We start from the raw sequence: 20,929 nt of genomic DNA on the forward strand, positions 1-20,929 counted from the left end.
GTCCTGAATCTTCGCCTCCTGGCGTCCCCTGGTCTCCTGGCTTTCTGATGCGTCCCATAGGGCAAGGTAGGCGTCCGTGGATGCGGGTATGCTGCTTGCCGGCCGGGGTTCAGCGGGAGCGCTCGGGAGATGCGTCCTACTGCCTCATGGATCAGGCCACGCCCCTTGCGAAGGATAATTTCTATAGATGATTACAGACACAATGGGTAACGGCGAGGCACAAGAACACATTCACATTATAGACCAGGTAAGACAAGCAGGTAGGGAAGGGCTAACATACGCCTATAACTAGCACAGAGCCCAGTGTACAGGTGACTAAAGCAGTTATTGCTGGCACTGAAAAGTTCATTACCGGCTCGCTCTTTTCTTATTGATTGGTCTTTGCGAGGCTTAGGCATATGCTTCAAATCATTGTCCTGCTGCATGATGAAATGTGACTAAACCTTAAATAAAGGGCACAGAATATGCTTTTTACTCTGCAAACCTCCTATGAGAGCAGCTGAATGCTGTTGTGGATGACACTGGTATCTGGTGAGGTGTAGGGAAGCTAGGCAGGTGTTAAGGCATGTGTTTGTCAAGCTGCAGACTCTAATCCCCTGTAGTTGTGCACCTCTTTCTTCTGTTTAGTTTCCCCTTTCTCTCTATACTTTTGTATGAGACCTTCAGCTTATAGCAGTTTGACAAGCTGTTAAATTTGGTGGAATGTGAATATGATCCAAGTAAGGTTGGATAAAACAAATGTGATCAAAGCACCCAAGTCTGAAAGAGCACATTTCGGTGATTTTTTTTTTTTCACCCTTGTTGGAAATATGTACAGACCCCTTAATGTCTTCAGGGTAGTCACTGGCATTATGTCAATCAAATATAGTAACTATATAGCGTTATAAGACAGCTGCCTATTGGACATTTGATAAGAGCTGCTTTGCTACAAAGAGTAAGTGGGGCAGCTTCATATACACTAGAGTTTCATATACCAGCCTTACATTGCAGATCATGCTTGCATCCTAAACCTGGTGCATTGTGGGCTTTCTATATACCAAAAAGTGAATTCCACGCTTGCTACGGTATGAGAATGCATAAATTTGCATTATAGTTTGGTGCAATGCAAATAGAAGATGATTTAATGCTTCTGCAGCACCACCACCTCTTATTAGCAGGCAATTTATCGGTAAGTCCACTCCCCAACCTTCTAACAGGCCTTGTAATATGACTGGGAATAGAAGTCAGCGTCTTCTCCAGAAGCAAAAAGATAGCCATGTGCAGACAGTCTGTTTCGGGGCTTTTGCTCGCTGTCATCATACAGTAGATTTCTGGGTGAGAGGCCTATTATGTGGGTTGGGAGGGGTATAGTTTTTCTTTGTGGAGACCTCTTGGTAATTGTAAGGAGACTCATAACGCCATGCAATGCTCCTTTGAAACATTTGGTATTCAAATGGGAGATGGTACAATGCCTCTGTAGTGCCGCCAATGGAAGGCATCTTCCCTACAAGTCGATGTCCAACGACATAACAGTCCTTGTACCATTGCTGGGAATATAAGTCAAAACCACAGTGCTCTCCAGAAGGAAAACTTATCCATGAATGGGCAGACTGTTTCGGGAGTTTTCAGTAGCTTTCTGGCAGGTCTATGTGTGGGTCAAGAGGGGCTTTTCCTTCGGGAGAAAACTCTGGTTTTAGCTTATATTGCAGTCATGTTAAAAGACCTGTTAAAAAGTGGCACACTGACCTACAGGGAAGCTGCTCTGAGATTGGTTGCTTTGGGCAGCAAAGACCAGTTTCCTTTTAGACCGCTTTAGAATTCTCCCCTTATATTCCTCCTACTTTAGCTTAAGGTCGCCTACACATGGTAGAGCTTGATTCTGCATGTGGTGGCCCGCAGCAGAATCCAGCTCTGACTTCGGCTCCCCGTACCTGTCTTCTTTCATCATTATCTGTACTGTGAATGGTTCGGCCGGTAAGTCGTTGGTGATGCGTAGTACAGATTTTTTTTTTTATTGTAATGTTTATTTTTCCCACGCAGTCACTAGGCAAAGACGTGGGTACCCGCAACCTTTCTGCAATGTCAATTAAGGCCGCGGGTCGGACGGCTTCCAATGACTGCAATAATACAACATGCTGCATTTTTTTTGCTTGTTTTGTTTTTTCTCCGGGAGTGGAAATGACAATTGATTTCCACTCGTATACAGGAAGACGCACTTCTCCATAGCATGTTACAAACAGTATTTGCTACGGATTCCGCAATGCAAATTGGTTCCTGTGCATGCGGCCTTGTGATGGTAAGTCTGAGGGGCATACCGCCCCTTCCTGCTTAACCCGCCCACTTTTCTCGCCTCTTTTAAAATCTTGGTTGGGGTAGAATGGGAAAAGTGATATATTGCCCTGCAAGTATAGTGCGATGTATAATTTGTGAGTTTCCTGAGCCATAAAAGTATCCGCCAAAGTCAATTAACGAGAGCGGTAGGGATGCAATAAAACATACGGCACCTTCTGTTATCTTTCTCCCAACTTTTGGTGATAGTATAGTTGTGAGCAGCCAATCTATGTAGTAAATTTGTACAGAAAGCAATTTTCTAAAGATGTCACAGCAAGCACAGGTGACATTATGACTTGCTGTCCTGTGCACGACCTCATTGAGGAAATAGTTTAGATTTTACTGTCTGTTATCTTTATGACAAGTTAGCGCTGGGAGTTAAGTGAAGACTAGGTGTTTTAGGTGACACTGCAGAGTCTACAAGGATTAACAGATGGTTCATATCAATTTATTTCTAGCGGAATCTCTTGCGCTTGTGTTATCAATTCTATCATGTCTCTTTACTGTTGGAAGTTGTCTTAAATTGATCAGCGGTGTTGGGTTCCCGGAGAAGCGTTGCATTTGCTCATGCATGTCCTCTGTCAAGCAGTAAGAACAGATCAGCTCCTCTTCTGTAATCATCTCTCAGACTCGTCAAACCAACCTCGCAGAATTACACCCCGCAAAAGGATGTTTGCCTTCCTTTAAAGCATCGTTCTGCTGACGGAATCTATGTGCTAATTTCAAGTCGAATTGAGCCATGGAATTTTTATTTAACAATCGGCTTCATATAAATGCAAATCCCAATGAATCCAGAGATCCCTGAGCTGTTTTGTGGTGTTTTTAGTTTGCTTCCTCTGTAAATGGCGCTACCACTACAATTACAGAATGTGCTTACTGTGTCTTTTACCCCTGCTCAGCATTGTACATCATTGGATCCTATCTGTTAACAAATGTGTACTATCCATTTCCTCTCGCGACACGCTAAGCTGCTGGCTGTGAAAGCCGCGCCTGTCCACCGTTAAACAAATTAAATATTGTTATCTGTAATTACAAAAACATGGCGGAAGCATGTTCAGTCTTAACGCTATTAATTGAATTTCTCTGTAAGGCAGCGCCAATGTCCTGGCTTTCAAATTAATCTTACGTAGCCGGATTAATGTAGATTTCCAGGTTCTTTTCTTTGCCATTCCGAGATGTGTGATATTTTAGAAATGTTCCCTTAGGCCCCCGGCTGCAGCTGTGGAATATTGGCCACAGGAGCAATTATCCAGTGTGACGTTTCTGCTTTCAGTTCACCCAATTTTTACCCTTTATGGCACATTGTGAAAGAAGGGAGTGGTAAATGTGTAACCATTGTGGTTATGTAACAATTATAATTACTTCTCTGACACTTCCTATGACCGTGCAGTCTTGGTACATGTACATTAGGCCGGATTCGCTCGGGCGTATTTGCACGTGAAATTTTTGCACACAAAACATAGAAATTAGAACTCATTAATTTCAAAGGGTTTCTTTGATTACAAGTGTGTATTTTGCATTTGCAGTTCTGTCACACACAAAAAAAGCAGCGTGCTCTATTTTCTGGTGTATGTGCGCAGAAAAAGAACATATCTGGCGTTCCTTAAGAATCTGGCCATTTGAATGGCTGGGAGCATCGGTGTGTTTTGTTTTTTTTCTGTGCGTGATGACGCTCAACATGTGCACGCAAAAAGTACAGTAGAAAACGCAGTTGCATGCTTAAATACTCAACTTTCATTGTGCAAAAACACACAAATAAGCTTAAGCTCATGTGAATACGGCCTTATGAACATTGAACTTTGTATACTCACAACTTGTCCATAGATGACTTGGAGCATACATAGAATGGTAGAGTTGGAAGGGACCTCCAAGGTCATCTGGTCCAACCCCCTGCTCATTGCAGGATTCACTAAATCATGCCAGACAGAGATTTGTCCAGCCTTTGTTTGAAGACTTCCATTGAATGAGAACTCGCCACCTGCTGTGGTAACCTGTTCCACTCATTGATCAGCCTCACTGTCAGAAAGTTTTTTTCTAATATTTAATTTGTTCCTCCTCCCTTTCAGTTTCATCCCATTGCTTCTAGTCTTTCCTTGTACAAATGAAGATAGGGCTGATCCCTCTGCACTGTGACAGCCCTTCAGATATTTGTAGACCGCTATTAAGTCTCAGCCTTCTTTTTTGCAAGCTAAACATTTCCAGATCCTTTAACCGTTCTTCATCGGGCATGATTTGCAAACCATTCACCATCCTGATAGCTCTTCTCTGAACTTACTCCAGTTTGTCTGTCTTTTTTTAAAGTGGGGTGCCCAGAACTGGACATAGTATTCCAGACGAGGTCTGACTAAGGAAGAGTAGAGGGGAATAATTACCTCTCATAATTTAGACTCTATGCTTCTCCTAATACATCCTAGAATTGTTGCCTTTTTTGCTGCGGCATCACATTGTTGACTAATGTTCAGTTTATAATCTATTAGTTTACCCAAATCTTTTTCACATGTGCTTCTGCTTAGCCCAATTTCTTTTAACCTGTATGTGTTGGTTTTTTTTTTCATTTTTCTTGCCCAGATGTAGGACTTTGCATTTCTCCTTGTTAAATGCAATTCTGTTAGTCGCCTCCTACTGTTCAAGCTTTTCTAGATCTTTTTAAATACTTTCTCTTCTCTAGTGTTAGCTATCCCTCCTAGCTCTGTGTTGTCAGCAAATTTGATCAGTCCCCCTCAATTCCCCCCTCCAGACCATTTATAAAATTGTTGACAACACTGGGCCAGGACAGAGCCTTGTGATACCCCGCTTGACACATTCTTCCAATTGGGTGTGCAGCCGTGTATGACCACTCTTTTTAAGTATGATCACTCAGTTATGAATCCACCTAACAGTTGCTTTGAAAATCCCATATTTGGTCATTTTTTCAATAAGTGTGGTATGAGATACTTTGTTAAATGCTTGACTAAAGTCAAGATATACTATATTCACCGCATTTTCACGATCAACCCAGTCGGTGATTCTGTCATAAAAGGAAATTAGATTTAGTCTGGCATGACTTGTTTGTTACAAACCCCTGTGGGCTTTGGTTAATTACTCCATTCTCATCCAAGTACATGCATTCATGCTGTTTAATAATTTGCTCAAACATCTTTCCCGGTATAAAAGTCAGGCTCACAAGCCTATAGTTTCCTTGATCCACCTTCTTCCCTTTTTTGAAAATAGGGACATTTGCCTATTTCCAATCCTGTAGGACAGAGGTCCCCAACTCCAGTCCTCAAGGACCACCAACAGGTCATGTTTTCAGGATATCCTATAGTAAGAACACCTGTGGCAATGACTGAGGCACTGACAATAATTACATCACCTGTGCAACACTGAGGAAATCCTGAAAACATGGCCTTTTGGCGGTCCTTGAGGACTGGAGTTGGGGAACCCTGCTCTAGGACTTCTCTTGTTCTCCAGGAATTTTCAAAGATTGTGGTGAGTGGTTCAATTTGAATTAATTTAAGTTAGCTATGTGTTCCATCATCATCTCTCTGTTTATACATTGCCTGGATTATTTTATTCTTCCAATAGCACAGGACATATCATTTAATGTTACATTTACTTTCTGAGAGAAAACAGTTAAGAAATAGGAATTTAAAATTTCGACTTCCCAGCATCATTTTCAACCAATTCACCATTTGCATCCTGTAAATATCCTATAGCATCTTTGGCTTTTCTTTTGCTTTTGACATACACCTAACATCCTTTTTTATTGCTTTTGGCCTCTTTTGCGAGCCTCAATTTATTAGTAGCTTTAGCTTTTCTGACACTTGCCCTACAGTTTCTGCAGGCTGCCTTATATTATATACTATATCATATACCAAATCAAGAAGTAACTTATTTTCTGCATTTAACTTTACTTTTCTGCCTGCATTTATTTGTGAGTAAATAGGAATATGTGAAGCCCCATTCCAGCAGATCCCTTCAATGTCTGATGTAGTTGCCTGTATTTGGTGTCATTTTCCCTGTTTATTTAAAGGGTTTTTCTGAGTATTTTTTCCCCACTAATAGCAGGCAGTGGTAAAGTAAGTTGTACTCCTGAGCACTGCTGCTCCTGTTCTCCCAGCTAGACCTCTGTTTTCTTGCTCCAGCTTTGACATTCTGTATTCACACGACCGCTGCAGCGATCACATGCCGAACTAGAACATCAATGCTTCAGCATGTAAAAATAACCAAGCTGGGTAAATGGAAGCGGCGGAGGTCTGGGGCCAGTGAGTATAGATTATTATTTTACACCATTGCCTGCTGTTTCACACTTCATAGGGACATGTCAAAAGTCTTGATTGCTGCAGGTCTGGCTGCTGAGCCCCCCATTGATCACTAGAGCAAGCTAGGAGAAGCGCTCGTTCCAGTACCATCACTGCTCGCTAGCTGAAGACACTCGTTAGACAGTCTGTGGGTTAAGGCCCATTTAAACCAGCCGATGATCGCTAAAAAATCGCTAATTGGCGATCGTTTTAGCGATAATCGGTGCATGTAAATGTGCGCCCATCGTCCGCTTTTCGGGCACTGTTAGCTGATCGTTAAATTCAGTCTGACCTAAAAATCGTCCTTCACTTTTATCAGTAGTTCTCCATGGGTGTGCTGATAACATTGTTTCCCATGGAGAACAAAGGATCTGATTGGGCTATTAACTGATTTCAGGGAAGGCTTCATTTGCGCACCTTATTGGTGAGTAGCTACTTAAATACCAATTAATTTTTATGCAAAATGATCGCTTAAAGCTGTCACTCAAACTGTTGTTTGAGCGATCTTTGAGCGATCATCAGCCAGTGTAAACCAGCCTTTAGTCTCCAGCTAGCAGGCAGTAACAGTACTCAGATGAGCACTTCAGCTGGCTCACTATAGCGATCAGTGGAGGTCCCAGCAGTCAGTCCCAGGCGATCAAAACGTTTGACATGGCCCTATGACGTATCAAACATTTTGAAACCGCGCAGTCGGAGTTTAATATTCACACCACAGGTTAATTTCCACTGCAGAGTTTTTTTGTGCTGCACTTGGATAGAATTTCTTGAGCTCACATGCACCCTGTAAAATGCTGTCAATTCTCTGCAGCGGATTTCGCTGTCAAATTTTGCAGCATTTCCACTATGTGTCAATATACCCTAAGGCCTCATGTCCACGGTACAATTAACATTTTAAATGCGCAGTGTTTTTCCTGCACGCGGATCCGCGCCCCATAGGGATGCATTAGACACCCGCAGGTAGTTAAATACCTGCGGATGTCATTTTTCCCTGCAGGCGCGGGTCCCGCGTGCAGGAAAAAAAACGGACATGCTCCATTTAGGTGCGGGTCTCCCACGGGGACGGCTCCCGCAGGCTTCTATTGAAGCCTATGGAAGCCATCCGGATCCGCAGGAGACCCGCGCCTGAATTAAACTCACCTGCTCCGGGCGATGCAGGTCTTCCTTCCTTCGCGGCCGGAAACTTCTTTCTTCGGCCCGGCGGATGTGCCCGGCGCATGCACGCAGCCCGCGTGTCCGGCGCATCCGCCGGGCCGAAGAAAGAAGATCCAGCTGCGAAGAAGGGAAGACACGCACGGCCCGCAGCAGGTGAGTTTATTCTTCTTTTCAGCCCTCATGTCCGCGGGGCAGGAGGGACCCGCTACGGATTCTCCATGGAAAATCCGTAGTGGGCCTGATTTTCCCCATGGACATGAGGCCTTAAGGTTCAGTGTCCTAGAAACATCCTTCATTTACATCTCTTTGTAGTGTGAGCCTAGGCTGTCTGTGTATACATTGGGTAAAGGTACCTTTACACGGGACAACTATCGAGTGCACAAGTGCCCCGGGGACGTCCCAACAATCATTCCTGCACTTTCACAAAAGAGTGATGGTCATTTAGTGAATGGAAGTATAGCGTGCCATTGAACTCGCTTCATTCACTGTGAACAGGCAGTCGTCAAAGAGTGAACAACTCCGGTTTACACTGAGCAAGAAGTTGCTGATTGCGTAATTTCAGGGAGGTGAAACAAAGTGACTACACAGCGATTTCTCATTTGGTGCCCTGTCGCTGGCTCTATGTACATGGGATGACTATCGAAGAAAATTGTTCTTTCAAGTGATTATTTGGGCAATAATTCTGTGTAAAGGTACTTCTGGAAGGACACATCTGTACACACAAAAATGCGTATTCGGGTAGTCTAAAGGCTACTTTATATACAGTACTTCCGGCTGATGACCTGAGGTCTATTAATGTCACCTTAAAGGCATTTTTGTATCTATCTCATATCTATCTATAATCCATTTCTGAATATATCACAATCCTTGTTTTCTTCTTTTTCTATGCGCTGCTTTTCTCTCTCATCTTGCTTTTATCTAACAAGTGCAGCGCATTTGTTCCCCGTTTTTCCGCTCACACAATGATGTCTGAGAAGCCGATTCCCTAGATGTTGTGTTGCCATGCTCTGGTGACCATGATATCAGTTGGGTCATCAGCTTTCACACTCATTGAAATGCAAATGACACGTTCATTATTTTGTCTAGAATTTTTGGATGCTTAGTTTAGTTGTAATCAAGCAAATCATCTGTTGATGAAGAGTCGGCGAAACAGAGTCCTAGACTAATACAAATAGTGCGCTTCAGCAGAAAGCTCTCCATGAATGACTGCTAATGAGAGATGAATAAATAATTGGCCCGTCTAGACATTTAGGCATTAAACTTTGTGCAGGTCTATTAATCTGGCCTTGTTGTATGCATAAACTATTCATAACACTGCATCCATTGGAAAAGGTAGATCTTGACCAGAGGCACTTTGGACTTAAGTTCGGTATCAACAATTTGTTTCCGCCTCGTCTTCCTGCAGTACACGCTTTTAATAATTAAGTGCGTTTTTCTAAATACATCAGGGGCAGGCTAATGAAGATGAAGGGGCACGAAGGGAGAAGCGGCTACAATTTATGCCGCTGGGTTCTCTTAAGTCTGATATAACTACAGTTGATTCCTTTTTAGGGAGAGATAAAGTTACAGTTTTTCACCGGGGACATATGATTTATGAGTGACCTTAGCTCACAGGGTTCAGGAGAAAAAAAAAAGATAAGACAGAAGCCATATTCCTTTTGAGATTACTGTCAGAGGCTGTAAAGCCCGCGGCCTGAAGTAAATCAATTGAACTTTCGTCCACTTCACTAGATAGCAACACCAAAATGAAATGAGACTGATTTTATTAAGAAAAGGATGATATATGAGTCCGTTAAAAGCTTGTCTAGTTTTAAAATTGCTGGTTTTAGTCATAACAGAGTGATCTTTTTTATCTGTCTGTATGTCTTTGACATTACTATGGTAACCCGCAGGGCTGATGGAATTCCCTCAATCTCTTTTTTTTTTTTTGTTGCAGAGGGTGACGAGACCGGAGTGATGGATAGCCTGCTGGAGGCCTTGCAATCCGGAGCAGCTTTCCGAGACCGGAGAAAACGGACTCCGCGGCCTAAAGGTGACTAGAATACCTTTCCTCTATTCCGAAGCACATTTTGCAGCAGCTTCTAAAACATTCATCATAAATACAGTGCTACCGGGAAGAAGTGCTTAAAGTGCCAACAGAGAGCGTAATCCTGCTCTGTGCAATGACAAATGTCAGGAAAGACATTAATTCCTGTTGGCTGATGTCACTACCACTTTGCCTACCAATGCACTGAACTTAGCATAAGCTGCTGATTATGACAAGGCTCATCTTCACAGCCATATGTACGGTATCTCTCTAGGGTATATGCTAATATGATTAAATAGGTTGTACCATCATGATCATTTCTATGATGTCAAGTCTTCAGCTGGTACACTAGCCCATCACTTGTGTGTAATTAGGATTACATGTTCACGATTTGTAGGTATGGCAGGTATTATGCTCCAGTGGTATATAAAGTATCTTTATGGTTTTTCCAGATATACAGGACAATCTCGGGCCGTCATCAGAGAGACCTATTCTAAAGCCGTGTAACCATGGTAATGGAACTTGCTCATGCATTACGGCCTTATGTCTATCTTTATTCTGCTGATATGATTCTGGCTTCAGGTTTACGGCCAAAGACAATGACGCTATCTGTACCGTAAAGGTCTAACGTTGATGAGCCGCCCTTTCTCTGCGCTTTGCATGCTGCTTCAGCTCCATTATTAACTGCTTTATTATATACAAGATACAGAAATGTTTAAATGATTGCTTGTACTGTACTTTGCTATTTACTGCTTTATTCCAGGCTCAGAGGTGTAACACTATTGTGTAAAGGGGGTTTCAGTCATGTTTTTTTCCAATTAGTGATCGTAGTGTATTTCTCTAGACCAGAACACTTGTTGGACTCTTGGCAGGAACCGCTTTTCATAACTCTGGATATACAAATGCTTTAACATATGTTTTCTGAAGAGAAATATGTTGCATTAAGGCCGGCTTCATACGCCCAGATTTTTAGTCAGCGTACACATGGAGAATCCGCAGCAAATAGCATGCATTGAAAGATATGTAGTAGTTTGCTTAACCCTTGCGGAAACGAATTGCATATTCCACAAGAGGAGGAAAAATAGCAGCATGCTCTATTTTGCTGTGGAAGTCAGTGGAAGCCGTCCGACCCGCAGGCCATCCGCAATTGATATGCGGCTACTCGCAACATCGCCTTGCAACACTGCGGAGAATAGAAATATTACAAAAAAAAACCTGTACTGTGCATGACTGATGGCGAGCGTCCACAGTCATCCGCAGTACAAAAAAAGCAGGTTCATGGGGTTGCCGGATGGGGTCATAGTGTGATTCCACTGCAGAAACCCGCATACGAACATTGAGCTAGGATTCTGCCAATTAGCCCTTATGGTACGAAGTGGCGCACATGTCTGTTCTGCTACATTCGTTTTACTTTCCGCACGATGCAGTACATAATATATTGATCCTGTGATGCTTGACGTTTTCTACTCCATTCTTCAGGTAGAAGTTGAAGCAACCAGGTTCTATCGTTCCTCCCATGGGGCACATACATTATCCTGACCTGCATGCCAGCCTGCAGGGAGCCGTTCACACTGCCTACTGGATCTTTTACTGGCATAAGAGAAAATAGCCTTGCCAGACTGTGATTGTTGGGACTGGTTACTGCTACAATTTGATTAATATGCCTGTAAAGAGTTAAAGGCATTGTCTCTTTTAGTACAAGCTTATCTTAAAGGGGTTATCTCACAGTTTAATATATTTTTTCAAAAGCCCTGTATTGAAATAACTATTGTAAAGTATCCCAAACATGCCTTCAGACACTCACTAGGTGCTTCCCTGGTCCTCCCTAACTGTATGAATCTGGTCATTGAGAAGTGGGCGGTCCTTCAGTGCTGCCCATGTGACCAGTGTGTACATTTCCCACAAACCCCTTGCTTCTCCTCCCAGCACTCTCCTGTGTGCGACTGCTGACATTATCCATTCTTTCAAAAAAGATAGGACCAATTTATGAATTGGTCTACAAGAAAAATGATTGTTGCCGTAGCAGCCAATCACAGAGCAGCTTTAATTTCATATTCCGCTCTAGAAGAGGCTGTACTGTAATTGGTTGCTAAGGGATTTCTTTGAGGGTACGTTCGCATATAGTAGATTTTTGTGCACAGATGCATTAAATTCTGCATCATTCGATTTGCAATTAGCAAGTCTGTGTGCGGAATACCTGACGTGGATTCCATGTGGAATTTGTCAAGAAATGTTCAGGTTTTTTTTTTCTGGTGTGGATTCTCACTGAAGGTAATGGGATGCGGATTTGTCAAAGATGTGCTGCATAATTGCCATGGAGGAGAATAGATGACTAGCCGTGTAGTACATTGCTTCTGAGGCTATTAAGCCGCCTACACCTATACAACATTGAAGTTGCACTCATTCTGAAAGCTATCTTGTTATAGTTACTAATTAGATCATACCTGCAAAAATAGTGTTAAACATTTCCAATGTTGTATGCTAATTCTGGCTGAGTGGTCTGGTGGGTGGGCCGGACTGCTTTATAATGCCTCCGCTGTCTGCCGGCATGACATGGGTGATGTATCCACAGGATGATTGACATCCCGCATGTGCACCAGGAGATTGCTACAGGCACATTTCATTTGGCCCTTTTGTGGGCAGATTTAGCGCACTAATACGCACATGCGCCAGGCCATAATCTCCAGCAGAATATGGTGTGGAAAAATGTATTTTCCAGGTATGATTTACATAGTAATTCTAACACACTAAGTTTCAAAATCAGCGTTATTTCAATGTTGCAGGCAGCTTAATAGCCGCAGAAGTAATGACAGGCCCCCTTTAAAACCCATGGCTTGGATGGCAGCAGGAGCAGACACTTGGTGATATATGCCGAGGCACTAGACAGGGCTAGCTGTGTCCCCTGCCCTTTTCGCCTTAGCCGTGGAGCCCCTGGCCCATCTTATTACATATAATGCGAATATTATGGGAGTCACTCTGGGACAGAGAGAATTCAAAATCAGCCTTTTTACAGACACCATCTTTCTCACCCTTGCTCTCACACAGCCCACTTTTTACAGCGTTCAGCACGGGCGTTTCAAATGCTGTACAAAACGCTGTAAAACATTCCCATTGATTTCAATAGGGCCTCGGAGACTAGCGTTTGAACGTGGCATTTGTGCTCTATTTTTATGCATTTTAACGCATCTCATCAGGGGGTGATTGGCTGATGCAGCATTCACTTCTGGCGCTGTCCTTCCAGCCCCGCTCCTGACATGTATGCTTTGCTTAAACTGTTGCATGTCCCCTTGCGACCCTGCTGCAGGGAGTGCATTCCGGCACCCTTCCATCTTTGCTGGGAACGGGCTGCTGGGGGACTGTAATGGAATGTGCCATGCAAGTGTGTGCTCAGCTGTTGATGAACAGCGTGTAATGCATGCCTTGCGACAGGCACACAGAACCGCAGGGAACTGCCATTGTCGCTGTCCCCGCACGTCTAGCCCAGTTACTCTCCCCGTCGCCCTTAGCATGGAAACAGACGCTGCACTGTAACTACTCAGCTGTCAGTCGGTTCCTGGCTGTGCCGCAAGATACAAGCACACCGCACTTCCACGACGCCCGTCAGAGCATGCCACTGTCAGTCAGACTGCCGTGAATCCCAAACCATAATGCTAACCTGCCGCTGTAAATGTTCCTGGCCAGACTGCAACACAGCTAATCGGAAGCTAGGGGCGTGACAGGGGAGTTCCCACCAGCTAAAGGCTGTCAAATCCCTAGCTTCCGGTGGAGACAAGATACAACAGTGCCCGGAAGTCCCTCATTTTTCAGCGCCCATGGATCAATCTTCTGAGATGAAAAATAGCAAACCTTCACCTATTCATTCAACCTTCCCTATAACTTCCCAATAGCAAAAAGAAAGGAAACCTCACCTGCTTACTGCAGCTCAGCACGCTATTTCACTTTCTCCACATGCAGGGAAGTCTCCATGCCCATTAACCACTCAGTGGCTGCTTTGATACAGTTGCTGCATTGATACATACAGACAAAATCTCAGGAACCTGGGCTTGTGAAAAACTTCTTCCTGCTTTATTCAATACATGAAGTGTTTAGTGCATCAGGATCCTGATGCGCTAAACACTTCATGTATTGAATAAAGCAAAAATAAGTTTTTCACAAGCCCAGGTTCCTGAGATTTTGTCTGTATGTATCAATGCAGCAACTGTATCAAAGCAGCCACTGAGTGGTTAATGGGCATGGAGACTTCCCTGCATGTGGAGAAACATGAACAAAATGAAGGCTCATGCTATATGCATAAGACAAGCAGAACCGCTATCTTCTGCACACAGCTGTTGTCTTCTTGGAGCGCTCAGCTGGTACACAGCCTCTCAACTAGCCTCTCAATACATTATGTTGACAAAAAATTGTCAAACGATACGATGGAAACCTTTATAAAAATTGCATCACCCACAGATCCGTGACTCGTAGGGCACACTACTGGCTTGGATCAGGTGGGCGGAGCCTCCTTGGGCTCTAAGGAAGACTAGTAAGAGCGGAGGTGCTGGCTCTCTGGAGGCCCCCCTCCCTGCAAGTACCAAGCGGACTTAGAGGCAGGTGTGTGCAATTTGCCATGTTCTTGCTCCCTTTCTTTTCCAGACACAAATGTGGGCCAATGACCATCAGGGCCAAGGTTGAGGCTTACACTGTGCATCTTCCTCCTGTAGTAACAGGACCGAGCTATTGACAGCAGAACTTCGTCACACACCAGAAGAAACCGCAGTCAGGCCTCTGCTGCACATTCCCAGGCTGTTCTAATGGGATAGAGCTGTTACACAGGCACATTTGGTCCCTCTTCTTTTTGGAAAGCTACTTTTGAAAGAAGACTGCTCTTCTACACGTGTGCCCTGCTGTATATGAACTGCAACAGGACGTAACCATTGGCAACAGGAAATCTGCGCTGGTAGGACTGCAGCATTTGGGGTGGTGGGTGGTGAGTGTTCCTGGATTACCTGCATTTGGGGTAAATTGTGTATATGTGTTAATTTTCAAAATGCAATCTATTAAGACCTATTTTTAACAATGGGACAACTCCTTTATAAGGGAAAAAAGTAAGTGCCATAATAGTATTTAGGCTGCGAGCACTGCAGTATGACAGACACACTGATTTCAGCAGTCTGTCAGTTATACCAATCAATTCAGCAGTTTTGGAAAACTGACTTTTCAATGTTTGTAGCGTGCGGTAGAGAAAAGTACGGAGCAGCTGATGAATGTTCATATTAATTCAAACAGGAAAAGAATAAAAGCTGCTCTCCCCGATGGATCAATCAGTCCAGACCTTTGTTCTATCCTCGTCATTTTTTGGGCAGTCTACCCTTTCAAAATTGGTATTGCCACATTGGTAACGAGCTGTGCTGTAAAGTCATTATCTATCCCGTACGGTGCACAAGTATAAAAAAGAAGAAAAAAAAGTTCCACATAAAACAGGCCCTCACACAGTTCCGTAGGCGGAAAAATAAAGTTAAGGCCCTCTGAATATAATGGTGAGAAAAATATATTTTTTTTTCTATGAAAAATGCTTTTATTGTGCAAAAAGTAACTCTTCACCGAGACAGGAAGAATCCATGTACCAACCTATAATTATCACCGCACTGATTAGAAGATTGTATATAAAACTCAACTTTTAATATTTATAAAATTAAAATCCCTGGACACACACGGACATCCAACATACACTAGTGTCACTCAATGTGATGCCTAATCCACCACTAAATGTCTGGAAAGATATCCGATCCGGATCTGAATGGTGACTTCCATCCACCCGCCTTGTAGCACTCAGGAGTAGTGCTTATAGACTCACATTACTACAATGTAGGAGAAAGTTTAGGGTGATTCATTTTTCGTATAAGACTGACTTATGATTTTTGTTCAATCTTTGGTTCTTCTGATATTACGATTCGATACGTCTCTGTTGCTGTAATGCGACTCCTCAGGAACCAATTATTTCTGAAACAGAAAAACACCCCAATAGATGTAACCCCGTTGTTTGTCAACTGGAATAACACCCTCAAAAAGCTGCTAAGTATATAGCAGAGGTGCACTCTATGTAGGCTGTGCTGGTTTATCACCTACTATAGAAGGTGTAAGATCCAGTAACACCCCAATATTCTGGGTGCATATACTTGTGGACATACACCCCAGTAGCACCAGCTCAAATCAATAGACACCAGCATTAGCCTTTATTAACTACTGGAGTCCCAAGATGGCTTATAGGAGACAAACCCAGGTTCCAATGATAAACTGGGTGTATATAGTATGATCCCCCTTTGTTCTATACTTAGAACTCTCTCTTTTTCTATCCCTAGTCTAATAATCAATGGCTATAGTCCCTGATAACTTGCTAACCCAAATTGGTGATTCATATCATAGCAGGGATAGAATTTTTTTTAAAATGCAGAAAGATTTCAGAACCTCCTGCCCAGATGGTAGGCAGAGGGCTATCAATCTATTGTGCAAAAGTAGGAAACTCTGAAGAAAAAAAAACTATATAAATTTGGCAGTACCATAATTCTACTAACCTGCAGAATAATGTTAGCATGTCAGTTATCCAAAATGGTGAACAGAATGCGAAAAATAATAAGCCATGTCAGAGTTGCAGCTTTTTTTTTACCTCAGCTTCCAAGATAAGCACTTAGAAATGTTTCAAATGTTTTCTGTACCCCCAAAATGGTACCAATAAAAGCATGCACTTGTCCCACAAAAAATAAGCCCTCAGTACCATTTTGGCTGCACCCCAATCGCTACCAATGAAAACATCCACTTATTACACAACAAACCCCTCACATAGCTTTGTAGTCATTGGTATTGCTGTAATCATTCTGACCTGCAGAATAAAGTGAGAATGTCATTTATAATGTCTGGTCAATGCAATACAAATCAAGCCAGTGCAATGACAGAATGACTGTTTTCCTCATTCCCTCCAACCCCCCTTGATGTACTCTTCACAGCCTGCATATGCCCCCACATTCCTTTTTGAGTCCTGCCATGCATCCAAACAGTAGTTTATGTCCGCATGTGGGGCAGTTCTGTACTCGACAAATTGGTTACTAAATCATGTGGTGCTTTGGCCTGCTATGAATATGGCCCATAGTGAAAGTAACAAAATTGGGACTAAACCAATGTGTTTTTAAAAAAATTGCAATTTTTCATGGCCCAATTTTAGCAACTACCACAAAACACCTGGGGGTCAAAACACAGAGTGCTCTAGTTTCCAAAATAGGAGTCACTTCTGGAATGGTCAACTGCTGTGGGTGTATCAGTAGCTTCCAAATGTGAAACGGCGTCCAAAATGTATTCCAACAAAATCTGCGCACAAAGGCCTTCCCTTCTGAGCCCTGCTATGTGCCTAAGGAGCAGTTTGCATCCACTTATGGAGCACTTACATACTTGGAAGAAACTGGGAAACAAACTGTGGGGTGAACATTCCAGGACTATGGAGTCTGTAAACCAAACCTCCCACGCAGATTTGGGCTCCTCATGTTTTTAAGTCATATATTTAAGATATTCAAATGGTAACTTCAGACTCCTGATCACCATTATGATAAACTTGTCATTAAATATATTTATTGGAATACAGGTTCAGTACACAAAACCTATCAGCAAATATGCAACACATTCTGTATTAAATAAATTATAGGCCGCCTGCAGATGGCCAGGTCGGATCCCACTGCGAGCATTCTCGCAGCGGGATCCGACCCGCGCCCCTGCAGTGACCAGTGCGGCTCACCTGCTTCCGCATCCGCTCAGCTATGTGATGTGCCTGCTGCTGCCCAGCTGGTGCATGCGCAGAGCGGAGCCGGCGCGTTACTAGGGAAGTTTCTATGCAGGCCTCTGCGAGACCCGCACAGAAATAGAACATGCCGCGATTTGTTTTCTGTGCGTGTTTTCACGCGGACACATCACGGCTGTGTGCATAGGATTGTGTTTTGTAATGCAATCCTATGCAGGTGGGCACGGACATCCTGCCGCGGAATTTCCGCCCGTGTGCAGGGGGCCATACCATAATTTTGTGTGTTTCATATCTACTTTTTTTTTTTAAGCCGGGATTAGTATATTTCTGCAGGACTCCGACTCTACCATAATGGGACCTGGCTCTGACTCTACAGCCCAAGACTTTTCTCATATTGCCCCTTGCAAAGTAAAAACTTTAGGACCAAATCTACATTATTTTTAGTGTAATTATTCATTTTGAAGCCCAGTTTTAAAACACCTGTCGAGTCAAAACACTCAGTATAGCTCGTTATTAAACCCTTTAGAGGTATGGTTTCCAAAATTGGGTCTTTTGAGGGGGTGTTTCTTATCTCTTGGCATGCCAAGGCATCTGCAGACCTGAAGTGATGTCTGAAAAATGTACAGTAAAAGGGAGGCTTCAAAATCCACCAGGACCTCCTTTATTTCTGAGGCCTGTATTTGAGTCTTTTTGCACATTAGGCCACATGTGGGATATTTCTGAAAACTGCATCTCTAGTGTAATAAATATTGATGTATATATATCTGCTTACTACTTCTCTGTTACAAGACAAACATTTAAATTGAAAATCTACCAGAAGTTTTCAAATTAACCTTCCACTTTGCTTTAGTTCCTGTGAAACACTTAATGCGTTAACAGACTTGTAAATGCAGTTTTGAAAACTTTGAGGGCTGCCGTTTATAAAATGGGGTCGTTTATCGGGGTTTCTAATATATAAGCCTCTGTAAGTCACCTCAAAACGGAATTAGTCCATTAAAAAATAGGTTTTTGGATAGTTTCTTCAAAATTAGTAAAATTACCCCAATACCTATGAGCCTTCTGATGTCCAAAATAAAAGGGTGTTTACAAAATAATGCCAACGTATAGTGTACATATGGTAAATGTTATTTAGGAACTGTTTTTGCGCAGAAAAATTAGGTTTGAAAACTGCAGGTTTTTCCAAATTTTCTGAAAATTTTGGATTATTTTAATAAATACAAAACATATGGACCAAAATTAAGTACTAACAAAATGCAATGTGTAAGGGGAAAAAAATCGCAGGATGTCTTGGATAAGTAGAAGTATTCCAAACCTATTGCCATATAAAGTGACACGTGATATTGGAAAAATTGGACTGTGTGCAGGGGGAAAGGGATACAGGAACACTAAATCTGGAAATTAAAGATAACCGTAAATAGAGATAATCTTGTCTGCAGTGCTATTTTGCAGTATTTTCTGCATATTCCCAAAATACTTGAAGAAATTTTGCAGTGACCACAACGGTTAAAGGAGATGTCCCGCGCCGAAACGGGTTTTTTTTTTTTTTAAACCCCCCCCCCCGTTCGGCGCGAGACAACCCCGATGCAGGGGTTAAAAAAACCACCCGCACAGCGCTTACCTGAATCCCGGCGGTCCGGTGACTTCAATAATTACCGCTGAAGATGGCCGCCGGGATCCTCTATCTTCGTGGACCGCAGCTCTTCTGTGCGGTCCACTGCCGATTCCAGCCTCCTGATTGGCTGGAATCGGCACGTGACGGGGCGGAGCTACACGGAGCTACACGGAGCCCCATAGAGAACAGCAGAAGACCCGGACTGCGCAAGCGCGGCTAATTTGGCCATCGGAGGCCAAAAATTAGTCGGCACCATGGAGACCAGGACGCTAGCAACGGAGCAGGTAAGTAAAAAACTTTTTATAACTTCTGTATGGCTCATAATTAATGCACAATGTATATTACAAAGTGCATTATTATGGCCATACAGAAGTGTATAACCCCACTTGCTGCCTCGGGACATCTCCTTTAACAACCTTCTCATCTGCTGGAGTCCAGCTGAGGGGTGGAGCTTAATCTTTTTGGCCTACTGCAGACAGAGCAGAGGAGGAGGGCTCCTGCACCAGCCAGCTGTTTTACAGGCAGACACAGAATAGTGAAGGGCAGGAGTGACACCGCTGATCTCCTTGGACACACAGAGAAGATTTCTTTAAATATCTGTTTTATTTCTAATAGGAGATGAAATCGGATGAAAGCAAAGTAGCAGATGAAAGAGGAAGTGCTGGATATTTTTCTATGGTCCTCTTCTACATGCCACTTATGTGTTTATGCACATATCTTCACATATCCACCAGAAATGAGAAGTCTAACCTCTCTGTGATCCAGATATGTATTCATAAATGGCCTGCTTAGATACTGGGGGCTATTAAACATGCAGCTGCTTGATTTCTTAGCGTAAAAAGAAAAACTCCTACAGCTTCCTTCACACAAGTCTTGAAGAAAACCACCATGAATTTTGTGTGTGTTTTTAATGTGGCTTTTTACACCATTTTTGTGTGTTTTTTATGCATCTTTTTTTCTTTTGCACATGCACTTTTGGGCATTTTTGTCCATATAGGAAAGCCTGTGAGAAACGGCTGAAAAACCACCATACACAGAACATGCTGTGATTTTGAAAAACACAATGAACCCACAAAACACACCCAGAGTTTGAAAAAGTGTAGTGCATTTCATAGTTTCCTATTGACCTACAGCTATTATCTGGATGCTGCAGTGTTTGCTGCAAAAAAGAAACGATAGCATTAAAACCGCACGAAAAGCTGTTTTTTTTTGTTGTTTTTTTAAGTGCTGGATCTGATTGGCTAAGCATCACAGTGCTCAGCCAATCAGAGGCAGCGCTTCTAGGAGGCGGGGATTTTTTCAATCCCCAGCCAGAAGAGATGATGAAGATCACTGCCGGGGACCGAGAAGAAGATGCAGTGGAGCCGGACAGCACTTCTAAGGTGATGTATTCTTTTTTTCCTTTCCTGCAGCTATGGCTTAGTTTAGGGCCATGACAGTAGGATTTCCTACTGTTCAAGTTGCATCGCACCGCATGAAAATCACATTTTCGTTGGATGCGATGCAACAGAGGAAGGCTGCATAGGGAAACGTGGGCTACAAAACCTCACGACTTGCGCGCATATCGTGAAACCCGCAAGCTTTTTCACTCTCAATGTCACATGTTGCAAAATATTGCAAATGTGAAGGAAACCATGAGCTTCATGTGCAATCTGTAGCATTGTCGCAACACGTGAAAATCGGGCGACACCGTCGCCCGTGTAAAGGAGGCCAAAGGTAGGGGAATGGGATTGGAAAGGGTTAATTTATCTTTGTGCCTCTGTTGTTGGGGACAGATTTCACTTGAC

General features: G+C 43.1%; 1 protein-coding gene across 3 annotated transcripts in view; it reads left to right on the forward strand.

Moving 5' to 3' along the window:
* The window catches only part of DIAPH3 (diaphanous related formin 3), a 611,019-nt gene that overhangs the window by 451,875 nt on the left and 138,215 nt on the right, over window positions 1–20,929 (forward strand). For 2 of the 3 annotated variants that reach the window (XM_066581379.1, XM_066581388.1), the window contains 2 exons: window positions 9,679–9,774; window positions 10,221–10,280. In XM_066581379.1, coding sequence (XP_066437476.1) covers window positions 9,679–9,774; window positions 10,221–10,280 — 156 coding nt within the window. The remainder of the gene's footprint in view (window positions 1–9,678; window positions 9,775–10,220; window positions 10,281–20,929) is intronic. The other variant, XM_066581399.1, reaches the window with a different exon arrangement.

The sequence above is a fragment of the Eleutherodactylus coqui genome, chromosome 1, assembly GCF_035609145.1.
Source record: "Eleutherodactylus coqui strain aEleCoq1 chromosome 1, aEleCoq1.hap1, whole genome shotgun sequence".
NCBI classification, from domain to species: domain Eukaryota; kingdom Metazoa; phylum Chordata; class Amphibia; order Anura; family Eleutherodactylidae; genus Eleutherodactylus; species Eleutherodactylus coqui.